General features: G+C 39.5%; 2 protein-coding genes and 1 pseudogene across 3 annotated transcripts; 1 reads left to right on the plus strand and 2 right to left on the minus strand.

The window, feature by feature from the left end:
• Positions 1-69: 69 nt before the first annotated feature.
• LOC149096994 (uncharacterized) lies at positions 70-9517 on the minus strand. Of its 2 annotated transcripts, none has more exons than XM_089279139.1 (6): positions 9412-9517; positions 4566-4622; positions 3361-3444; positions 2820-2870; positions 1899-2003; positions 70-1132 (listed from the first exon to the last, which is right to left on the minus strand). In XM_089279139.1, the coding sequence occupies exons 2-6, from the start codon at positions 4596-4598 to the stop codon at positions 566-568; spliced, it is 840 nt and encodes a 279-aa protein (XP_089135265.1). In that variant the 5' UTR covers positions 4599-4622; positions 9412-9517; the 3' UTR covers positions 70-565. The 2 variants fall into 2 exon arrangements, with proteins under 2 accessions (XP_089135265.1, XP_089135264.1); XM_089279138.1 differs by having other exon boundaries at positions 9135-9517.
• Positions 9518-9582: 65 nt separating this feature from the next.
• On the plus strand, positions 9583-18219 carry LOC149096995 (2'-5'-oligoadenylate synthase 1-like). Its single transcript, XM_089279124.1, has 5 exons — positions 9583-9674; positions 14085-14257; positions 15306-15579; positions 15836-16211; positions 17101-18219. The coding sequence occupies exons 1-5, from the start codon at positions 9632-9634 to the stop codon at positions 17255-17257; spliced, it is 1023 nt and encodes a 340-aa protein (XP_089135250.1). The 5' UTR covers positions 9583-9631; the 3' UTR covers positions 17258-18219.
• Positions 11776-12389, minus strand: LOC149096996 (uncharacterized; annotated as a pseudogene).
• Positions 18220-18236: the final 17 nt, after the last annotated feature.

An 18236-nucleotide genomic window follows, 5' to 3' on the forward strand; every position in this document is an offset into this window, starting at 1 on the left:
GTCAAGCATTCCCAGCAGGTTGGCCTTCAATGTTGGACCCATAACAGGCTGCTATCGTACAGCCTAATCAACAATAACTGTGATCTTTGTTTATTTTGTGTTTGCAGTTGGCTTGAATGATTGTTTCATTACTTCTGTTGACTTTTGAATTCGAATTCAACTGTTTTTGTACATAAAAAGTGCCAGACCCAATATTCCCAAAGTGAAATGATAAGTGTTTTGTGGATTTCGACATTTCAGAAGTGACTTTGCCACTTTCATTACAGCGTTTAGACAATTCGTGTTTGCTGTAAGCCAGAAGAAGGTTTGGACTCTAATATTAATAAGATAACGGTAGCCACATTCGTTGAGTACAGGGACCTCCCTGGAGGAAAACGTGTGGCTACTGAGTTGTATCCCTGGGATGAAAAGCTGATAAGTTTTTACTTTTCAAAGTATTTGCCTTTTGTTCTCCTTTCCCCTCGATAGAGAATCACTCATTTCTGTGATGTTTTTACTCATGAATGCAGGGTTTTTCTGTTATAGTAGTTGTTTGCGAGGCAGTTTGCAATGCCGGCCAAAGAATTTACAACGTACTACCGGAAGGTTCACTACCATCAGTAAGAACTGTACCCCCAGGAGTGACACTAGCGAGTGGCTTTTCAGCCTCCGTGGTCAGAGCAATAGTGCTGGGGGGCCCTGGCACAGCGGCGCTTGGCTCCTGTGGGATAGCACCCTCAACGGGGGCTGGTTTTAATTCTTTTTCAGCGGGTGTTATGTTTTTACTTTCAAGAGTCACTATATTCGAGTCGGAAGCCACTTCCTCCGACATCGGAACCTCGGACGAAGGCAACACTCCGGCTACCATCTGAACGTCTGCGATGGGACTCGGTGTTTTATCCGTGGATTCTCCTTTAGAGAGCGAATCTGTGATTAAATCTCGGGGAATGGCGTCAGGTGTTTTCGTTGGCGCTTCGTTTGCTGGTGTTACCGAAGTATTATTTTCTCTGTTTTTAATTATTGGAGGTGATAAGGTTTGTTCTAATGCCGACGGAACAGCTTCAGTGTCGGAGCCCGAAGTTATATCGGCGCCTGTGTCGGTTCCCGATGATCCTTTCGGCTGATGCGAAACTGAGGTGTTGGATGAAGAGGTCTAGTAATAAAGAGAAATGTTAAAGTTAGTGGATACCCAGTGAGATGATCGAGTATTCCATTCTAACATTGAAGAAGATAGGCGGGTTAGTCGCCTCAGAATTATTTCGGATTCCATCAACAAATCATCAGTGCGCATTTCATGCACCTGTACTGGACAAGATTCATTGTAAGTAACATATACAAAAATTTATTTCTTGTAACTTACAATCTAAGGATTTTACTGCATACAGTGGGCAATCATTATGTAGGCTTTGCTCGTGTGTGGCTTAAGCTTTCTCAGTCCAACTTCTTTTCTATGCGGTGTTAGCTAACACTTTAGACCAAGTCTGCTTGTTTTACGTCCCTGTTTTAGAGACCTCCATTTCAAAATCGGAATGACCCAGATAAAAACATTTTGATGGATAACCTTCTATTGTGGGGTAGTGACCCATTAATGCCTTGTGATTGGCCAGACGTAACTGCATTCTTTAGAGAAAAAGGTGCTGACGCCTTCCCTCAACAAACTACAGTTTGTCAGCAGTGTATCAATTCAATTGAACTTGTAATTCTATTTGCCATCTTAGTGTATAGCAGGTATTGTTTTGGGGCACGGGGCATTGTACCTGTTGTTTGTTCTGATCTATTGTTCTCTTAAAGAGTACCGAACCACTCATGTGAGACCTTACGAGAGCTGCTACATGACTCCAGTTTGTACCCAGAACTGGAAAATCTTCTTTATCTTCAATGCAAAGTAACATTTTAAAATAGCAATACGAGTACATTACCTGTGGTTTGACGTGTTGTTGGCAATATTTCAAAGCCTGATCCAGCAAAGAGGAAGGCGACTCTGGATTTTCCTGCACGAATTCAAGTGACTCTCCTGACGCGGACTACAATCAATAAAGTAGGTATTCCAGAATTATAACGTGAGAAAGATGCTGTTTTCCACAGGGTTGAAGCGATTACAATCAAACTACTACTGCTGTAAGATCAATGTGGCTATGAGCCCCTCAACTTGGAAAAAGGATCGTCTGTAAACATCGGCAATTCTGATTTCACTGCCCTGTTTTGTTATCCGTAGGTCATTTATATATCGAGCTTGTAACATAAACAAGACGAGTCCGAGGGTTATTAACATTGTTGAAAACCAAAGTTTGGTTTATCAAAAATGCGAAAAGATTGTTACAATATTCTGGCTCTAGTTCAGTCATAGTCATGACTGTTAGATTAAAACAAGTGGACAACTTATGTATCAAAGCTAAGTAGGCATATAAACAAGCAATGACATAACATGATGTATCGAGCTAAAGAGGCGAAAAATAAAGTTGAAGCCCACTTGCATTGTTAAGAAATAACGCAAAACGTAACAATAAGAGAATACATAAGGAGATGTGACACCGTTAAAACATTCATGAATTCATCATAGTCTGAGAAGTTGGGGTACGTTCGCTGTTGGCTTGACAAAGAAGTTCTTTACAGGGTCCTTTCCCTTTGCAAACACCCTTAAGTTCAACATGTCAAATCTCCCCATTGATTGTCATACATTTCCTTCAAAGTTAGTTGTGAGAATTTGGAGCTAAATCAAGAAGATATCCCTTAGTTGATGTCTGTGTATATTCTCGTTGAAAACGTGTCATGGTATTTCAGTGTCCGCATGACTGATAAGTACCCGTTAAAGTTATTTTTTCAAAAAAGAAACAACTCACTTTAGAAGTCACTAGCATGTCAAAGGCCTGCGTCAGCAAACTTTCAGTCACCTAAAAAAACAGGTGCAAAACAAAAATTGGAACTTGCACAACCCGCTGAAAAAAGGTGAGCAGAAGCTTCAACGTCATCGATAAAAAAAAAGGACAATTTACTCTTCTTTCTCTTTGTAATCACGAAAGTAAGCAAGAACTGAAAGCAAGATAAAATGACAATGATTTCTTTTACGTTGAAACATGGTGAATAGAGGGAAATGGTTAGGAAACCTGGCAAAGTTCTTTGTTGTATGTTTTTGTTTGTTATTTTGGGGGTTAACCCTGCACAAAACCTGGCAAAATACAAAAGGTGGTTACGTGCGCTCATAGAACTAACCAATAGAAGAAATGCGATTATGTAATTCATGCAGAGTAAAAGCATAAAACAAGATGTACAGGGTCAAGGACCTTCCAACACAAATCTTAGACTGTTTGTTTGCTTCTTTGATGTTTACCGGCCTTCCTAACCATTTCTCTCTATTAACTATGGTTGAAAGCTCTAGCATACCTTAACATAAGGCTCATATTTTTGTCCAGTTTTCCAGCACTCATACATGTCCACGACCAGCTGAGATAAAACAGAGGGTTCAACCTGCCAACACGAGAAAAAGATACTGACTTGAAACCATGCCATGCTTGTACTCTAGAACTTCCTGTTGGAAACACAGCGGATTTCCATCCCCTTTATCACCGATGATGCTCATGATCTACCAGATACGGTTCAAATTTCTCTTAAGTGTATTCAATACAAATTCCAGCAGCCAGGTTAGGAGAATAAAGGATCTGATGATCTAATGGATAATGTCTTCACTGATAACCAAACTGTTGCAGTAAACAGAGAAAATTGATGTTCCAAAATTACAAGAGAAGATGAAGGGTACGAGAATTAATCCCACATAAAGGCATTGTTCCCAAGGTTACCCCTGTAGTAACCAATAGTAACCAGTTCTAATTTTACCACGCGCGTTGCGAAGATAATTTCGTGGACAATAACACTGCGCGATTTAACAAATTGACCGCTCTCACTCGTTGACGCATCACATAAATTATAAATTTCTGTCTCTCCGCTTAGTGACAATAAAAATCAGTCAATAAACGCGCGAGAATTTCTGCAGTTATCGTAAAAAAAAATGATTAGACCTGTTTTTGCATCAGAATTTGCTTGTGTCTGTAACTGAAGCAATCCCTCATCTTATTGATGGGTATCTGTAAGCTCAGCAAATGTAGTGTCCCCACTGTCAATTCTTGAGTGATAACAGGATAGACGCATGAAAAATTGACGTTAATTTGTCTTTTACAATAACAAATTGTCAAAACGTCCGCTCTCGCTCGTTGACGCATCACATAAATTATAAATTCATGTGTCTGTCCGCTTGTTGACATTGAAAATTAACCAATGAGCGCGCGAGAATTTCTGCAGTTATCGTAATAAAGCCATTTGGCCTGTTCACGTGTGGAAAATCAGTGTCTCAGGATTGGCTATTTAAAAACCCTCTGAAAATCGGGATTGATCTAAAAATAACTTGAGATAGATTACGTTGGTAATAATAAATCTCTTACTCTTCATTCTCTCTTACAATAAAACTAGAGAGCTTTCTTTTCTCGTTAGCAGGCAGATAGACAAAATAGTCGGCATTTTGCAGCATTGCGGAATCGCAATTTTTACTTTCTGGCGTGCGGTACTCGTTCAACAAATTTAAACTATGTGCTTACCTTCGAATCCTGCTTAGAGACTCGAACTTTCATTATTTCCAGCGAATACTCAAAAGCCTGTAAATAGATTCAATGTAGACATAAGAAAACAACAGAACAATCCATCCACCATAGCAATCAGATCCGTAAACGAAAACCCCAAGAGCACCAGCACTACGTACGTTGTCATGACAGCTTGTCGTCATGACGACACGTCACGTTACTTAGCAACTACTCTACAAAAAAAAATGCGGGCTCAATCAATTTTAGAATTTAAAATTGCTCCGTCAGGAGATAAGGTAGTAGTTTACCCTACCGGGTAAAGTTAAAACGTTGTCAATCGTGAAACAGTATTCAGTAGAAAAGCGAAAGCGACGGTTTGACGGAATCCAAGCGGAAATATTATGGCTGAATGTCAGTGGTCGAGCAAGCGACACAAATGGATGAGAATACTGACCAATGCTCTCCATATGGCAACTCCTCTCCTGGACATTTAGCCATCTGTTGATGGTGGGGAGAGGCCGCAGGCAGGAGCCCGGGAGAATAGCGGGCAGGAAGCGGGAGAGAAAAGGGCGGGAAGCGGGTGTGCTAAGAGGGCAGGAATCCGGAGAGAAATGCAAAATGCTAATTTTTGTCATTCATTAAGGCTTCAAATACTTTCAAAAACAAGAACTGATAATGTTATTTGACTTTCATTTAGTGTCTTTAGAGACTTCTAGGCCGACGGGCAAAGAAAAATTCACCCTTGGGCTCAAAACGAGGCTCAAAATAAAAAACCCTTTGACAGTGGTTACGTCATAGGTCATTCACTTGAAAGACGTGGGTAAGAGAAGCAAGGCAGAAAACGAAGCAAAAAAGAAAAAGGAAATGCCTAAGGACTGTGCAGCTAAATGACTAGGATGTGTTTTGAGGCTCTTAATTTACAGGGGACAGGAGCAGGACAAACAAGGGCGGGAGTCAAGAGATAGGGGTATGGGAAGTGGGAGGTTCTGACTCCCCTGTCCCTCCCCCCAACTTGATGCAGTACCTTGTCCCTAAGTAAAAGGTAAAGTCTGCATACGAGCCAAGTGGCCCATCAGGCCAGGCTTATCTCAGTTTCGGTGGCATGAAGCGACTAGGAGTATTTCTACTACCCCCTGGATAGGATGCTAGTCGATCACAGGGTTATCCCCAGCATTAAATTCACCAGTACCCATATGTACACCTTTGTGGAGAGAGGCACCGTGAGAGTAAAAGTGTCTTGCCCAAAAACACAACACAATGTCCTTGACCAGGGCTCAACCACGGACCACTCAATCCATTGCTGAGTGTACTAACCACAAGGCCACCGCACCTTCCACCTTGTCCCTTAGGCCTAACCATAACCCTAAACCTAAAAAAACAGGAGTCTATAGATTTCAGTCAAGTTTACCTCTTTTATCACTTGTGCATTTGAGACAATTTCTAATTTCCTCGCTTTCTGCCATTCAGTTTACATTATCAAAGCCTGATTTTAAATGATTCGCAACTACTGACGGAACTTGTTTTTGCAACTTACAACTTCAGACTTTGCACAAAATTTCTCACTGGAGAAAAGCAATGTTGTAGAACTTAGGTGATGAACTAAATGCAATAAATTTTTATTTGTAAGAAATGTATCTGTTCTTTAATACATGCTTTTGTGTCTAGTATCTGAGTTAGTTGTGGTGAAGATTTATTACAAATGGTTTGTAGACGACAGTAAGCCAATTCAGAGACACAGTGGCATAAGCAAACCCACTTGTTAACCAATTTATCACAGGAAAAAAAATAAACACATATAATTATATATATAGATATATATATAATTTATTGCCATCAGGTGCTATAATGTCTTGTAATAAAGTGGTTACAAGTTAAGTAAGAATCTTACAGAAGGGAGGATGATACAATATTATTACTAAGGGTATCATAATTAATTTCATATTGATTCAAAGCACGTGATACAGTGTATGTGCATGTATGATTCATTAAGCACATACAATGTAAAAATTATGTTGTAGTGATTGAGCAAAGCTCATCTGAATTAAATGAAAGGAAAAACAACAACAGTCAATTATTTATATAAGTTGATACAATGCACATGTAAGATAGGGAAATAGAAATCGGAAAGCTTCAAATGACTGAGTAAACAAGATAAACTAGTGGGTTTCATGGAAGTTAATTACTGCCTCTCTGAAATGTTGAATGTCTTTTCAGCATCAAAAGAAGTGAAACTTGACCACATCCCATAAGTGGAAGTGGTTTTGTGTAAACAAATACAGGTGTTTGGGCATTCTAAAATATTTAGTTTCATGTGCATACATGTACAAGGAAATGGTCTTGAAAACTTCCATGTACTATCAACATGTAATCAATGTAAACAAAAAAGACCTCAAGCAAGGAAAAATTGTCAATGAACCGAAGATATTGAGTGGTCTTGAATGTTTTCAGTATTTCCAGCGTTCGCTGCAGCCAACAAATCACAATATTTTCGATTTCTACTCCCTTCCCAAACGCCACCATTGTATAAATGTACGCTTAAACAATCTTTAATGATAGAGAAATATCTTGTGAATGAAATGAACAAATGTTTTATTCTGACAGCGAACGGCAGGCCTAGGTACAAAGATATTATTTCACCTGTTCCAAAAGGCACAGAAAGTCAGAAAGGTGACAGAAACACCAAACAAGCCAGTCTTTAAAGACAAATCCTTATCAAAGTTTCTTTGATGCATTGCAAAATATAATTTAAAGTGCACCTAACCCCAAAAGTTTTTTTTCGCTAAAATGAATGTAGACTTTATTTGAAGCATTTGGGCGAAGAAATTTTTGAATTTGGTTGAATCCTCAATTTTCTATGCCCTTTCAAAGTTGCACTTGAAGTGTTTCACAACCGCATTTTAGGGAGTCTGGGGCGGCAGTTGCTGATGACGTCTACCCAGGAACCAAACACAGTGGCACCTCAGTCAGCTCTCTGTATTTGCTCAAGAAAATGGAAAACAAAACTAATCGTTCCGATGAATTTTGGGACTAAAACGTCCGAGTTTTGTCTCAGAATCATTTCTTTTTCATCACTGGAGTCAGAGTTAAGTTTCGATTCGGAAGACTCCGAAATAAAATTCAGTCGAGCATGTTCAACAACTGTGAATGCACTGCTTAGAGCTTTGAGAGCAATTTACAATATTTCAAGGGACGAAGGGGAACCCTTCTTTGCGGACGAGCTGCTTGTATATTAGGAATGGAAAGCTAGGTACGAAGTGGAGGAGCAGGCAAATGAAAAGCTGGAAAGAAAACTCAAGGACTGCTTTGGATGGTAATTTCGTCAACTAAACGTAAGATTCCCATGCATGTTTATAGCCCGTTTACATTTGTCCTTAGCTAGAATGTATTTTGTCAAGGTATGATTGTTCTGTTAAATCCAGTTTGTGTTTTACTTTCTGTTGAATGCTTCATGTTTATAAGAGCGACGTACGTGTTGCAGTTTTCAAGACTTGATGACCTCCAAAACAATGGCTTTGATCGATTGAAAATCGTACTGTTTGGACCTGTATTTCTGAAGCTGCGGGAAGCAAGGCGGAAGGAAACATTTCATACAATTGCGGATTGAACATTGTCACACGTTTTAAGTTGTAACTCCAAATAACCAATGTAAATTGTTCTCAAAGTTCGTAGTGAAATTCGTTGGATAAGCGAAAAGGACGTGTTCCCTAAGCAGTCCGCAGATGTTACGCGGTCATATTTTCGACGCTATTGCACAGAATCTTTCTTGCACTGCTGATTTCCAAACCTTCGAAAAACTCTGTGAGTCTAATAATTTTCTTATCATGTAATTCTAAAGGATTAATCTTTGACTTTTATCTAAATCGAAAGAGAAATGTGTTGGTTAGCGGCGTACAGTTGCGACCTATTTACATATCAGTATAACACTTCTTGATCATGATCGGATCACACAACTTTGCTGGTTATGTTATAAATACTGTGGGATTGGAAGATATAGGTTGTCAGTAGTATTTCTACAAATTGCTGGTTAGCTTTAAGCAGAAAATTTATGAAAGTAGCATTCGAAAGTCTGTGGAACAAATTCCAGCGAGAGTTCTTCAATGGTTCTCACAGATTCAGTTTGCTTGTTTTGGTTCGACAAAATCAACCATTGTACGTCTTTATTGTACCATTAGCCGATCGTTAGAAAATTGTACAGTATATTGCTGCAACAGCCGATAGCACCTCTGGAAGGCGTTTCTGCACACTTTTCGAATGTGTATTGCACCATTCTGAAGGAAATGAGAGGACGTTAGATATCCAACCTTCCTGGGTAGACGTCACAAGAGCCGCTGGACCCATTCTCCTCAAACTCGGTCGTGAAACAAAATGGCGGTGTTTTGGAGCTATTTTCGAGATTTCGTCGAGGCACAAAAAACCGAGGATTTAACGGAATCCAAAAATATTTTCGCAGAACTATTTCGACTAACAAGTAGATTCGTTTTCGCAAAAAAAGAATTTTTGGGCTTAGGTGCACTTTAAATGGACAAGCACCACATGTCGGCGCAAAGTGAGTGCGAATAAAACGGTCCCGACCTGCATGTATCTTACCCATTTCGTGCAAATTACACTTTAAATCTAACAAGTCTTCAAAATCCTTGCAAAAGCTGCATACAGGACCAATCTTCTGCTTTGCTGGATACCCATTGTTGTTTTTTACAATTCTGAGGCGAGGGCGGCTGAAGTAACACGATCCACGCTTCGTCCGCTCGAGCTGGCTCGAGTCAGCAAACTACACATTACTCCACACAGAATGCCTCCCCTGTACCGCTATTCATTACGAACATTGTTTGAGTATTAAACACCCATTTAAGGACGTCAAACTCACCAATAACGAGAAGTATCAAGGATATTTTCCACCTTAAAACGAAGCAAACTACCGCTCTCAGAGAACTGATCGATTCTCGATCGATCGAAGGACAGCATAGCCTGATGGTGATGACCACTGACCAATTACTGTGACGTCAAAAAATGTATTTCCGCGGTGTCCCATTCCGCGCTCGACAAAATTGACGTACATCCGGGACATTGCTATTTGCGAGCAAAACATGGCCACGAGTAGACAGAAGAACATGAGTTCAAGCGCTGATCGTGAGTAGAATGTCCTTGTTTTATCAATTTTAGGCGTTCTCGTATGGAACGCCAGAACTGTCTTATGATACTCTTTTTTATTATATTGGGTGGTTATGTCATTATATGTAGTACTTATGTTATTATATTCGGTGATTAACTCATTATACTCGATGCTTATTCCATTATACTCGGTGCTTATGTCTTTATATGCGGCGCTGTTTTCATTATATTCGGTGCTTTCTTCGTTATAGTCGGTTCTAACTTTGTTTGGTGTTTTCTTCATTATTACGGGTGCTAACATTATTATATTCAGTGCTCTCTTCCTTATATTCGGTGCAAAGGCCATTATATTCGGTACTTCCTTGTTCGATGATTACTTCATTATATTCGGTGCATACTTCATTTCATTCGGTGCTTTCTTCGATATGATTGTCACCAGTCTTCGCAAGGGGCCGTACAATTTGGAGGTAGTCTAGGGAAAGCCGGGAAAAACGGGTGTCACGAAAACTCAGACCCCGAAACCTCAGACCCCTTGATATTAAAAACTCAATCGTTATTACCTGAATTGCTCTATGGCCACAATGGGGTGAGATGTTTATCTTCTCCGGTTTATGTTGTCGCGTCGATCAAACCGAAAAACAAATATTTAACTTCTCAGGTTTATCGCTGTCGCGTCGGTCAAACAGTGAGGAACTAACAAGGTTTAGAACAGCAGCCGACACTGTTTTTCAAAACAGACCTTTTTTATGCAATCGTATGCAGCAAAAAATGTGTTGTTCTCTGAAACGTACTCGTTTGATCGCAATCTGCTTTTTGACTTTATGTGCGTTGCATGACTGTTGGCATGTAACCCGTAGAAATTAACGAAATTTAGAAAAAAAAAAAAGGAGTACATAGAGATAGCCATGTTTGCGTTCCAACTTATAACGGGAATATTTCTTACAGGAAACAGTAAGTTTCAAACCAAACACTTCTATTTTTTTTTCTTTTCATGATACTGCCTGGATTAGTGAATTATTAAATCTGCCTCGTGGCAGGGCCTTCGCGCCAGTTTTCAATTTTCGTTCACTCACATTTCGACCAGACATGGCGGTTCAATCGGTTCGACTTTCACATGCTTTTTACGAGCTGACAGTCACACAACGCACATAAAGTCAAAAAGCAGATTGTGATCAAATGAGTGTGTTTCAGAGAACAACACATTTTTTTGCTGCATACGATTACATAAAAAAGGTCTGTTTTGAAAAACAGTGTCGGCTGCTGTTCTAAACCTTGTTAGTTCTTCACTGTTTGACCGACATGATAGCGATAAACCTGAGAAGTTAAATATTTGTTTTTCACTGTTTGATTGAAGCGACAACATAAACCGGAGAAGATAAACATCTCGCCCCATTGTGGCCATAGAGCAATTCAGGTGATAACAATTGAGTTTTTAATTTCGAGGGGTCTGAGGTTTCGGGGTCTGAGTTTTCGTGACACCTGTTTTTCCCAGCTTTCCCTAGACTACCTCCAAATTGTACGGCCCCTTGCGAAGACTGGTGACGATCATATCGAAGAAAGCACTGAATGAAATGAAGTATGCACCAAATATAATGAAGTAATCACCGAACAAGGAAGTACCGAATATAATGGGCTTTGCACCGAATATAAGGAAGAGAGCACTGAATATAATAGTGTTAGCACCTGTAATAATGAAGAAAACACCAAACAAAGTTAGAACCAACTATAACGAAGAAAGCACCAAATATAATAAAAACAGCACTGAATATAATGAAAAAGGCACCTAATACAACGAAGAAAGCACCGAATATAACGAGGGAAGCACTGAATATAATGGAATACGCACCAAATATAATGAAGACAGCATCGCATATAAAGACATAAGCACCGAGTATAATGGAATAAGCACCAAGTATAATGAGTTAATCACCAAATATAATAACATAAGTACTAAATATAATGACATAACCACCCAATATAATAAAAAAAAATATCGTAAGACAGTTCTGGTGTTCCATATTCTCGGCTTAGGGCGAAGTCGCACTAGAGGGCAATTTCAGATTTGTTCTGGACAAATCCGACTTGAAATCGACCAGTTACAAAAAATTTGTCCGGAAAGCTACAGTCGCACTTGAGAACAAAATCTGTGAACAAACACCATGCCATACTGTGAGCAGCATCCAAGGATTTTATCAACCTCATCGTAGTAGACGGATTTCCTGAGGCTTCCTCCTGTTTGGTTTTTGTTCCAATCTTTTGCATTCTTGTATCGTTCTATGATATACATCATTTTCCGAATGCATTTGTCGGCTATCTTGTTAGTTCCGAGCGTTTTCGAAATCTTCTCGGCAATCCAAGCCCATGTTTTTCTTGACTCTCGACTTTCTAACTGATCGTGCTTTTCAGCCCACAGTTGAACTAATAGATTTTCCTCCTCTTTACCCCATCTATCCTGAACCTTCTTGGTCTCGACTAACAAAGATGTATGGCACGAAGAAGTTGGGGTTGATGACGGCATATTGAGCTGTCTTCGCTGAACTGAAGGGATTCTGGCAACAAGTCAGTGCTCGTGATTGAAGGAGATGGGCTGGGATTTCCTCGATCATTAAACATGTAAGGGCCTGGCAAAGGATAGATCCATCCTGGTGGATATTGTGGAAATTCGCACAGGAAAAATTGGTTGCCCGCACTGGGATTCATGTTCTTGCAAAATGAGAATGTGATTAATTTTACCGTGAAGTCTATCACATAGAACCTCTGCTACATATCACCTGTCAAATCATTTCCAAATCAAAACACCCTCACTATTGTTTTCCAAGATTTGTCTCAATTTGGCCTGCTTGAGAGGTAGTCGACGGCATCTTTGAAGTTTGTCTGTCCGCGACCAAATTTTGTCCTTTGAGGAACAAACTGGTTGCACTTGGTTTTTCATTGTGATGACGGATTTTTGACATAAGTAAACAGTTTTGTCCTCTAGTGCGACTTGGCCCTTAGTTAACTATCAGAACTGTCTGTGATTCGCTAGTGTGGAAGAAATTTATTTGCATGGCTTCCGGGCGATAATTGACGTAATGACAACATGTTGAGTGTTTGCTTACTGCTAACTGTGGCCTAGTTTGTTTGAGGTTCAATTGATTCTCGATGTAGGAAGCTCTTGTTCAGTTCATTTAGGACCATGCAGGCCTTTAGAAAGCGATAGATTAGCTCTCCGCCACGGTTTTGATATCTGTACATTCGTGTTGATTTAGACTCCAATTTCATGTTGAAAGCACTCTTAGTTAAATTGTACAATTCACGATTCAATGAAAAGATGGTGAATTTAGTCTTCCAGGCCTCAAAAGGCATACAGGAGAGTTATTTGCTGTTATTTGAACTATGATAAGCCTCATGGAAAGCTAGCTCTAGGACAGAATTGTATCAAGGTTATCAGTGACAAGTAAAATTCTATGTCTATGTTTTTGCGAATCCAGTCAGACTATACACCAAGTGATAATTCTGTAGGCTGAAAATGCAACTTCACAACTTTCATTCTAGCTAAATATAAACTAAAATCAACCGAAGCACTTTACTAATGGCTTGACAATGGTTTTGTTTCACTTTTTTATAAACAGAATAAAAATCTAATATATATGCAAAACATTAAATCGTTAGGTACAATTCCGGGAAATAGACAAAGTACTTGTGTGAATTTTCTCTCATTCCAGATCACCTGAGGAGGCATTTAAGTTTGAAGATTTTGTTAAATTGGAGCCAGACCATTTTAAGTACTTGTTTTTTTTTAATCAGCTGTTCGCTCTCTTCGAAAAACCGAAAAAGAGTAATTAATTCCTTTAAAGCATTGCATTCAAGCTGTCATGAATATATCATAACTATGCCATATATCAATACTGGAAATGGTCAAAGTCATATGTTAGGTAAGGTTAGGTAAGATAACTTTATTTTAAGTCGTAAGCGTGGGGAGTGGTTGCCCAATCTCCCACTCATGACAAAAATGCACTACTATTTGCAATAACATTACTACTTACAATTACTATATTCGATGAGATAAATTCAGAATTAAAATATTCCTAAGAGCAATTAGTCCTAAAATTAAGAATTTGAGAAAATACAGTTCATGCACTGGCACCCTGCAAACTCCACACTATTCAAACGAGAACGAAATTGTGCCAGTGGTTGAGGATTTGGTGAGTGAATAGAAAGCTTTTTGTACGAGTTGTTTTTGCTCTTTTCTTTTTCTTTTCTTTCCACAATCCCACGGAAACGAGGCAGGAAGGTGGACAGAGAGGGACAAGGGGCGGGGCGCGGGGGGGATTTTAGTACCCTGCAGTATAGTACATTACACAACACGTAACACACATTAGACACACGACACAGCCAAAAGCGCTAAAGCGAGCTGGCCAACTGTGTGCTTGACTTCCATTATTTCAGGAACGTTTTTTGAAAAAGTTGACTTCACTGATAGCTCTGCTGTTAATAAGTTCATTACCAACGAACTCCAACTTGACGAGGCCAACAGGAATGCAATTTCCCAGGTTGTAGACCAACTGTACAAATACCTCCAACATAATCTGCCATCTCTCAGCATAAACTGCCTTGTTAAGGTAAGAGTCACCACCTTGTGTATTGAATGTTAATTTAAGGAAACTTTCATAAATTAGTGCACCACGAGGGGAGGGTATTAAAATTGGAATTTCAAAGTTTAGTTTCAAACAAGTGAAAGTACCAAAACTATGTGACCCCACCCCCTCCCGCCCCATTTTCTGTTCTATGCTGTGCAAGGCAAATTTTATCGAATGAATCCATGACTGCAGTTCTCCAAAATTGTACTACTTTAAAATGACCAAAGAGCTAATGCAGTATTAATGTCTCAGCTTAAGACAAAAAATTTCACCTGGTTAAGTGCTGCGTTTAGCTTACTTGCCGATGCAAATCACCACTAGTGAATTTTTCTAAAATCCCATCTCTGCTATAGTACCATAGTAACCAGGGGAACGTCAGGTAGCATTTCACTTCCGATAAGAAGTACCTAAGTCTTCAAAATATGTCGTGCTTAATTTGAAGTACATTAATAAAATTAATACAAGAAAATAGACAAAGTCATGTTTACTCTAACTTCTTACTTCATTTCGATGGAACTGTTCCAAACACGATAAGAACAACAATCTCAAAAATATGTATGTCAGAAAGCAAATGAAAATCAAATTGCACAATATAAAATTGGTTTGGTTAGGGGACAATTAAATTTTGCAAATTAAATATTTTTCAGGGACAAACTCAGTCGACAGACACATAAGGGTTAGTCTCTATATCCTGAGTTTTTACCACAAAATTTTGAGAAACTATGCTCTCAGAAATGCATTTTTCTGCATTGTGGAAGCATAATTTTCCAGGTGTTTTGCTTATTTGGACTTTCTGTGTTCGTATAATGTAGTGTCAAGTCAAATCCCCAACAGGATAGAGAAAACTTATTAACTCATACATTTCTTCGGGGAGGCAGCGTGGCCAAGTGGTTAGGGTGCCGGATTTGCATGCATTGGCCCTGGGTTTAAATCCTGCTTTGGCATCGATTCAGCCCTTTTTTTTTGTTTTTTTTTTCCAAGATGTGCTGTTTTGTTAGTAAATATCACTTGTACTTTCAACACAATTCAGGGAGGCTCTGTCGGGAAGGGAACAGCTGTCAAGGAAAAAGCAGACATCGACTGTGTCGTTTTCCTCAACAATATGAAAACCATGGAAGAACACAAACTTAAGTTGCCGGAAACAAAGAACCGCCTGGAGTTATGCCTCAAACAGAGTCCCTATAAAGACCAAATCACCTTTGATGGACAGACACGCTTTGCCGTGAAATTCACATTTCACCTAAATTCATCTCAAGAATTTAACATTGACTTGCTGCCGACATTTACAACTGAGCAAAGTCGAGGTAAAATAGGATTTTAATCTTCCTTTAACCCAACCTCAATATGAGTCCATTGTTTGTCAGTCATGTAGACACAGTCCCCTTTTGGCCAGCCTCCTTGCAGCTTGTTGCAGTTTATAGTCCATAATGAAGTCTATTTGATTGCAATTTCATTGTTTCAGGGAATACAAAACCTTTTGAACCATGTGAATTAGCTGTGTGTGTGTCCACATTGAATCAAGCCAAGTTAATTAGAATGTGTATTGTTTTGCCCTTGTAGAACAACTGTACGAAGAAATGATTCGTTGTACAACGGAAGACAAGCGTTATTACTCAGCACATTTCGTGAGCTTACAAAGGGAGTTTGTCAAGGATCAACCGTCGAGCGTGAAAAACTTAATCCGCCTTGTAAAGTACTGGCGCAAAACCTGCATTAAAGACAAAAGCAGTGGTAAAACTAGACTACCATCTTCGTATCCACTGGAGCTCATTACCATAGCCTGTTGGGAGAAGGCTGGAAAACTATCATTTGACATTCGGGCCGGTTTTAAAGCTGTTCTTCAACAGTTGGTCGATAATTGCCACATACACGTCATTTGGCATAAATACTACAGTGAGGCTCTCGCTAAGAGAGGAATCATGGGGATGGAGATAAGGTTCGTTTTTGTTCCTGTACAAATTTGCTATAACAAAAAGGTGAAAATGTCACTCAACATTAACGAGTTGTTTTAAGACTGGTTCCTCTTACGGGTGAAAATCGATTTTGGGCCACACCCACAAAACTAATTTTAGGGGTTGTTTTCAAAATTTCCGACAATCACTTTCTCACTTTATTATGGGAGGCCAACCCCGGGAAGCAAGACAGCCTAAACGACATTCAGATAAATCAAAGGGAAAAGGGTCAGCTGATAGCCACAATATGCGTGCTAAGGCAACAAAGGTACAACAGCACTTAGAGTTCTTCTACTGCTGTTCTATCTTGTGGCTATCAGCTGATATGACCCTTTTTCCTTTGATTTTAGAAATTAAGCCACATTCCCACATTTATACCATTCTTCGACAATCAGATAGTTACGATAGACACCCACAGACAGATAGTAAGTGAGACAAAGGATGGCGGAGCGAAAGCCAAGTAGTCAGAAAAATATACAATCAGCCACCCAGTCAGAAAAACAGACAGACAGAAAGGCTTACAGACAGGCAGACAGAGACAATCAGGTAAATAGGAAAACAATCAGAAAGTAGATAGTCAGTCAGTCAATCAGTTAAAAATACAGCACTTGAGAGTCTGAGAGACAGCGACTGACAAATTTCATTTAACCCAAAGGTAGACAGCTGGGGGTAGACACACAGACAGCCACACATGCAGACAGTATCATCAGACATAAGACATACCAAGGAGAACGTTAAGCAGGAACAAATTATGTGAGATTGCTTAAGAAACACGGTCTTAGTAATCAGAAATAATCTTAGTAATATGAATAATGTCAGTGTCGCTTACGGCATGATACTGGACTGAAATACTGTACGCCTTCTTCCACGCAGCCCACCATTTGTTCTGGACCCTGCCAACCCAACCAACAACGTATGCAGTGCTAGCGATGCCGAGGGATGGAAAACCGTGGCAGATGTGGCTAAAATGACACTTCAGAGGCAGCCACTGAAGGGCATCAACTTCAATAGAAACTGGCAAATAATATAGGTCTCGTCTACTAACTATGGTTTTCACTGTTTTGTATTTTTGTTTTTAAATCACTATCAATATGGTGTTTTTTCCATTGTTAAATTAACGTGCTGTTGACCCCCGGGAGAGGGATACTCCCTATTATGGGCTAGATATGTATGCGCGGCCCCAGTATGGTTTTTCAAACGTTTGGTCATGATTATAAATAGGGTATGTTTTTAGCACTCTAGCCTTGAGTGGGGTATGTTTCTTAGAAGAAGCTACGTTTTCATCATCATCAATAAGACCATCAACAAAAGTCCTTTATAACGTATGTTTAGGGCAACTGTGCCAGAAGCAACGGTTATAAATATGGTATCAAATTTTTGGCCAGGTCATAAATCGGGTAGCAAAAATCGCAAATTTTGGTCATAAATAGGGTAAGGGTTTTGGGAAGTGGACCGTACACCCCCACTCAACTTTTCTAGTAGTACCCCCCTCGGGCTATTAACATGGCGCTCTAAGTAGGCGCTACTGAAAAGCTAATATTTCCTCGGCATATACTCCCCCAGACATAAACATGCTTTTGCCATGCGAAACTGAACATGGCAATAGGATATTAAAAGCAAGCTAATACTCGACCGTCATCACACATACAGCAGAATTGCTTTAGGTGATAAATCACGGGTGATGATAAAAACACTGACCCCTTGTCAATGGACTACCCCGATGGACTACCTAAATGGACTTCCTTAAACAGAACTTAACCTTGGAGTCTTTTGTTTTTTTGCTAGCTACAGCTATAACCGGCGCAATTTAATCAATTTTTTTTTGAAAATTCAAAGTTCTTTCTTCGAAAAATGGCTCGAAGTCATGCTACATCCCTCAATATCAGTGTTTGACCGCCGGTCCAAGACTTACGATCAATGTGAATTGTTTTGAAGATCACTTGACCACTTAATCTTGACTTAAGCACAATATAATAAACGGTATCATTGAAAGCTCTGTGTGCTTTGCC

This window comes from Orbicella faveolata, unplaced genomic scaffold (genome assembly GCF_042242905.1).
Source record: "Orbicella faveolata isolate gen_17 unplaced genomic scaffold, um_ofav_v1 contig_47, whole genome shotgun sequence".
In the NCBI taxonomy this organism is placed as follows: Eukaryota; Metazoa; Cnidaria; class Anthozoa; order Scleractinia; family Merulinidae; genus Orbicella; species Orbicella faveolata.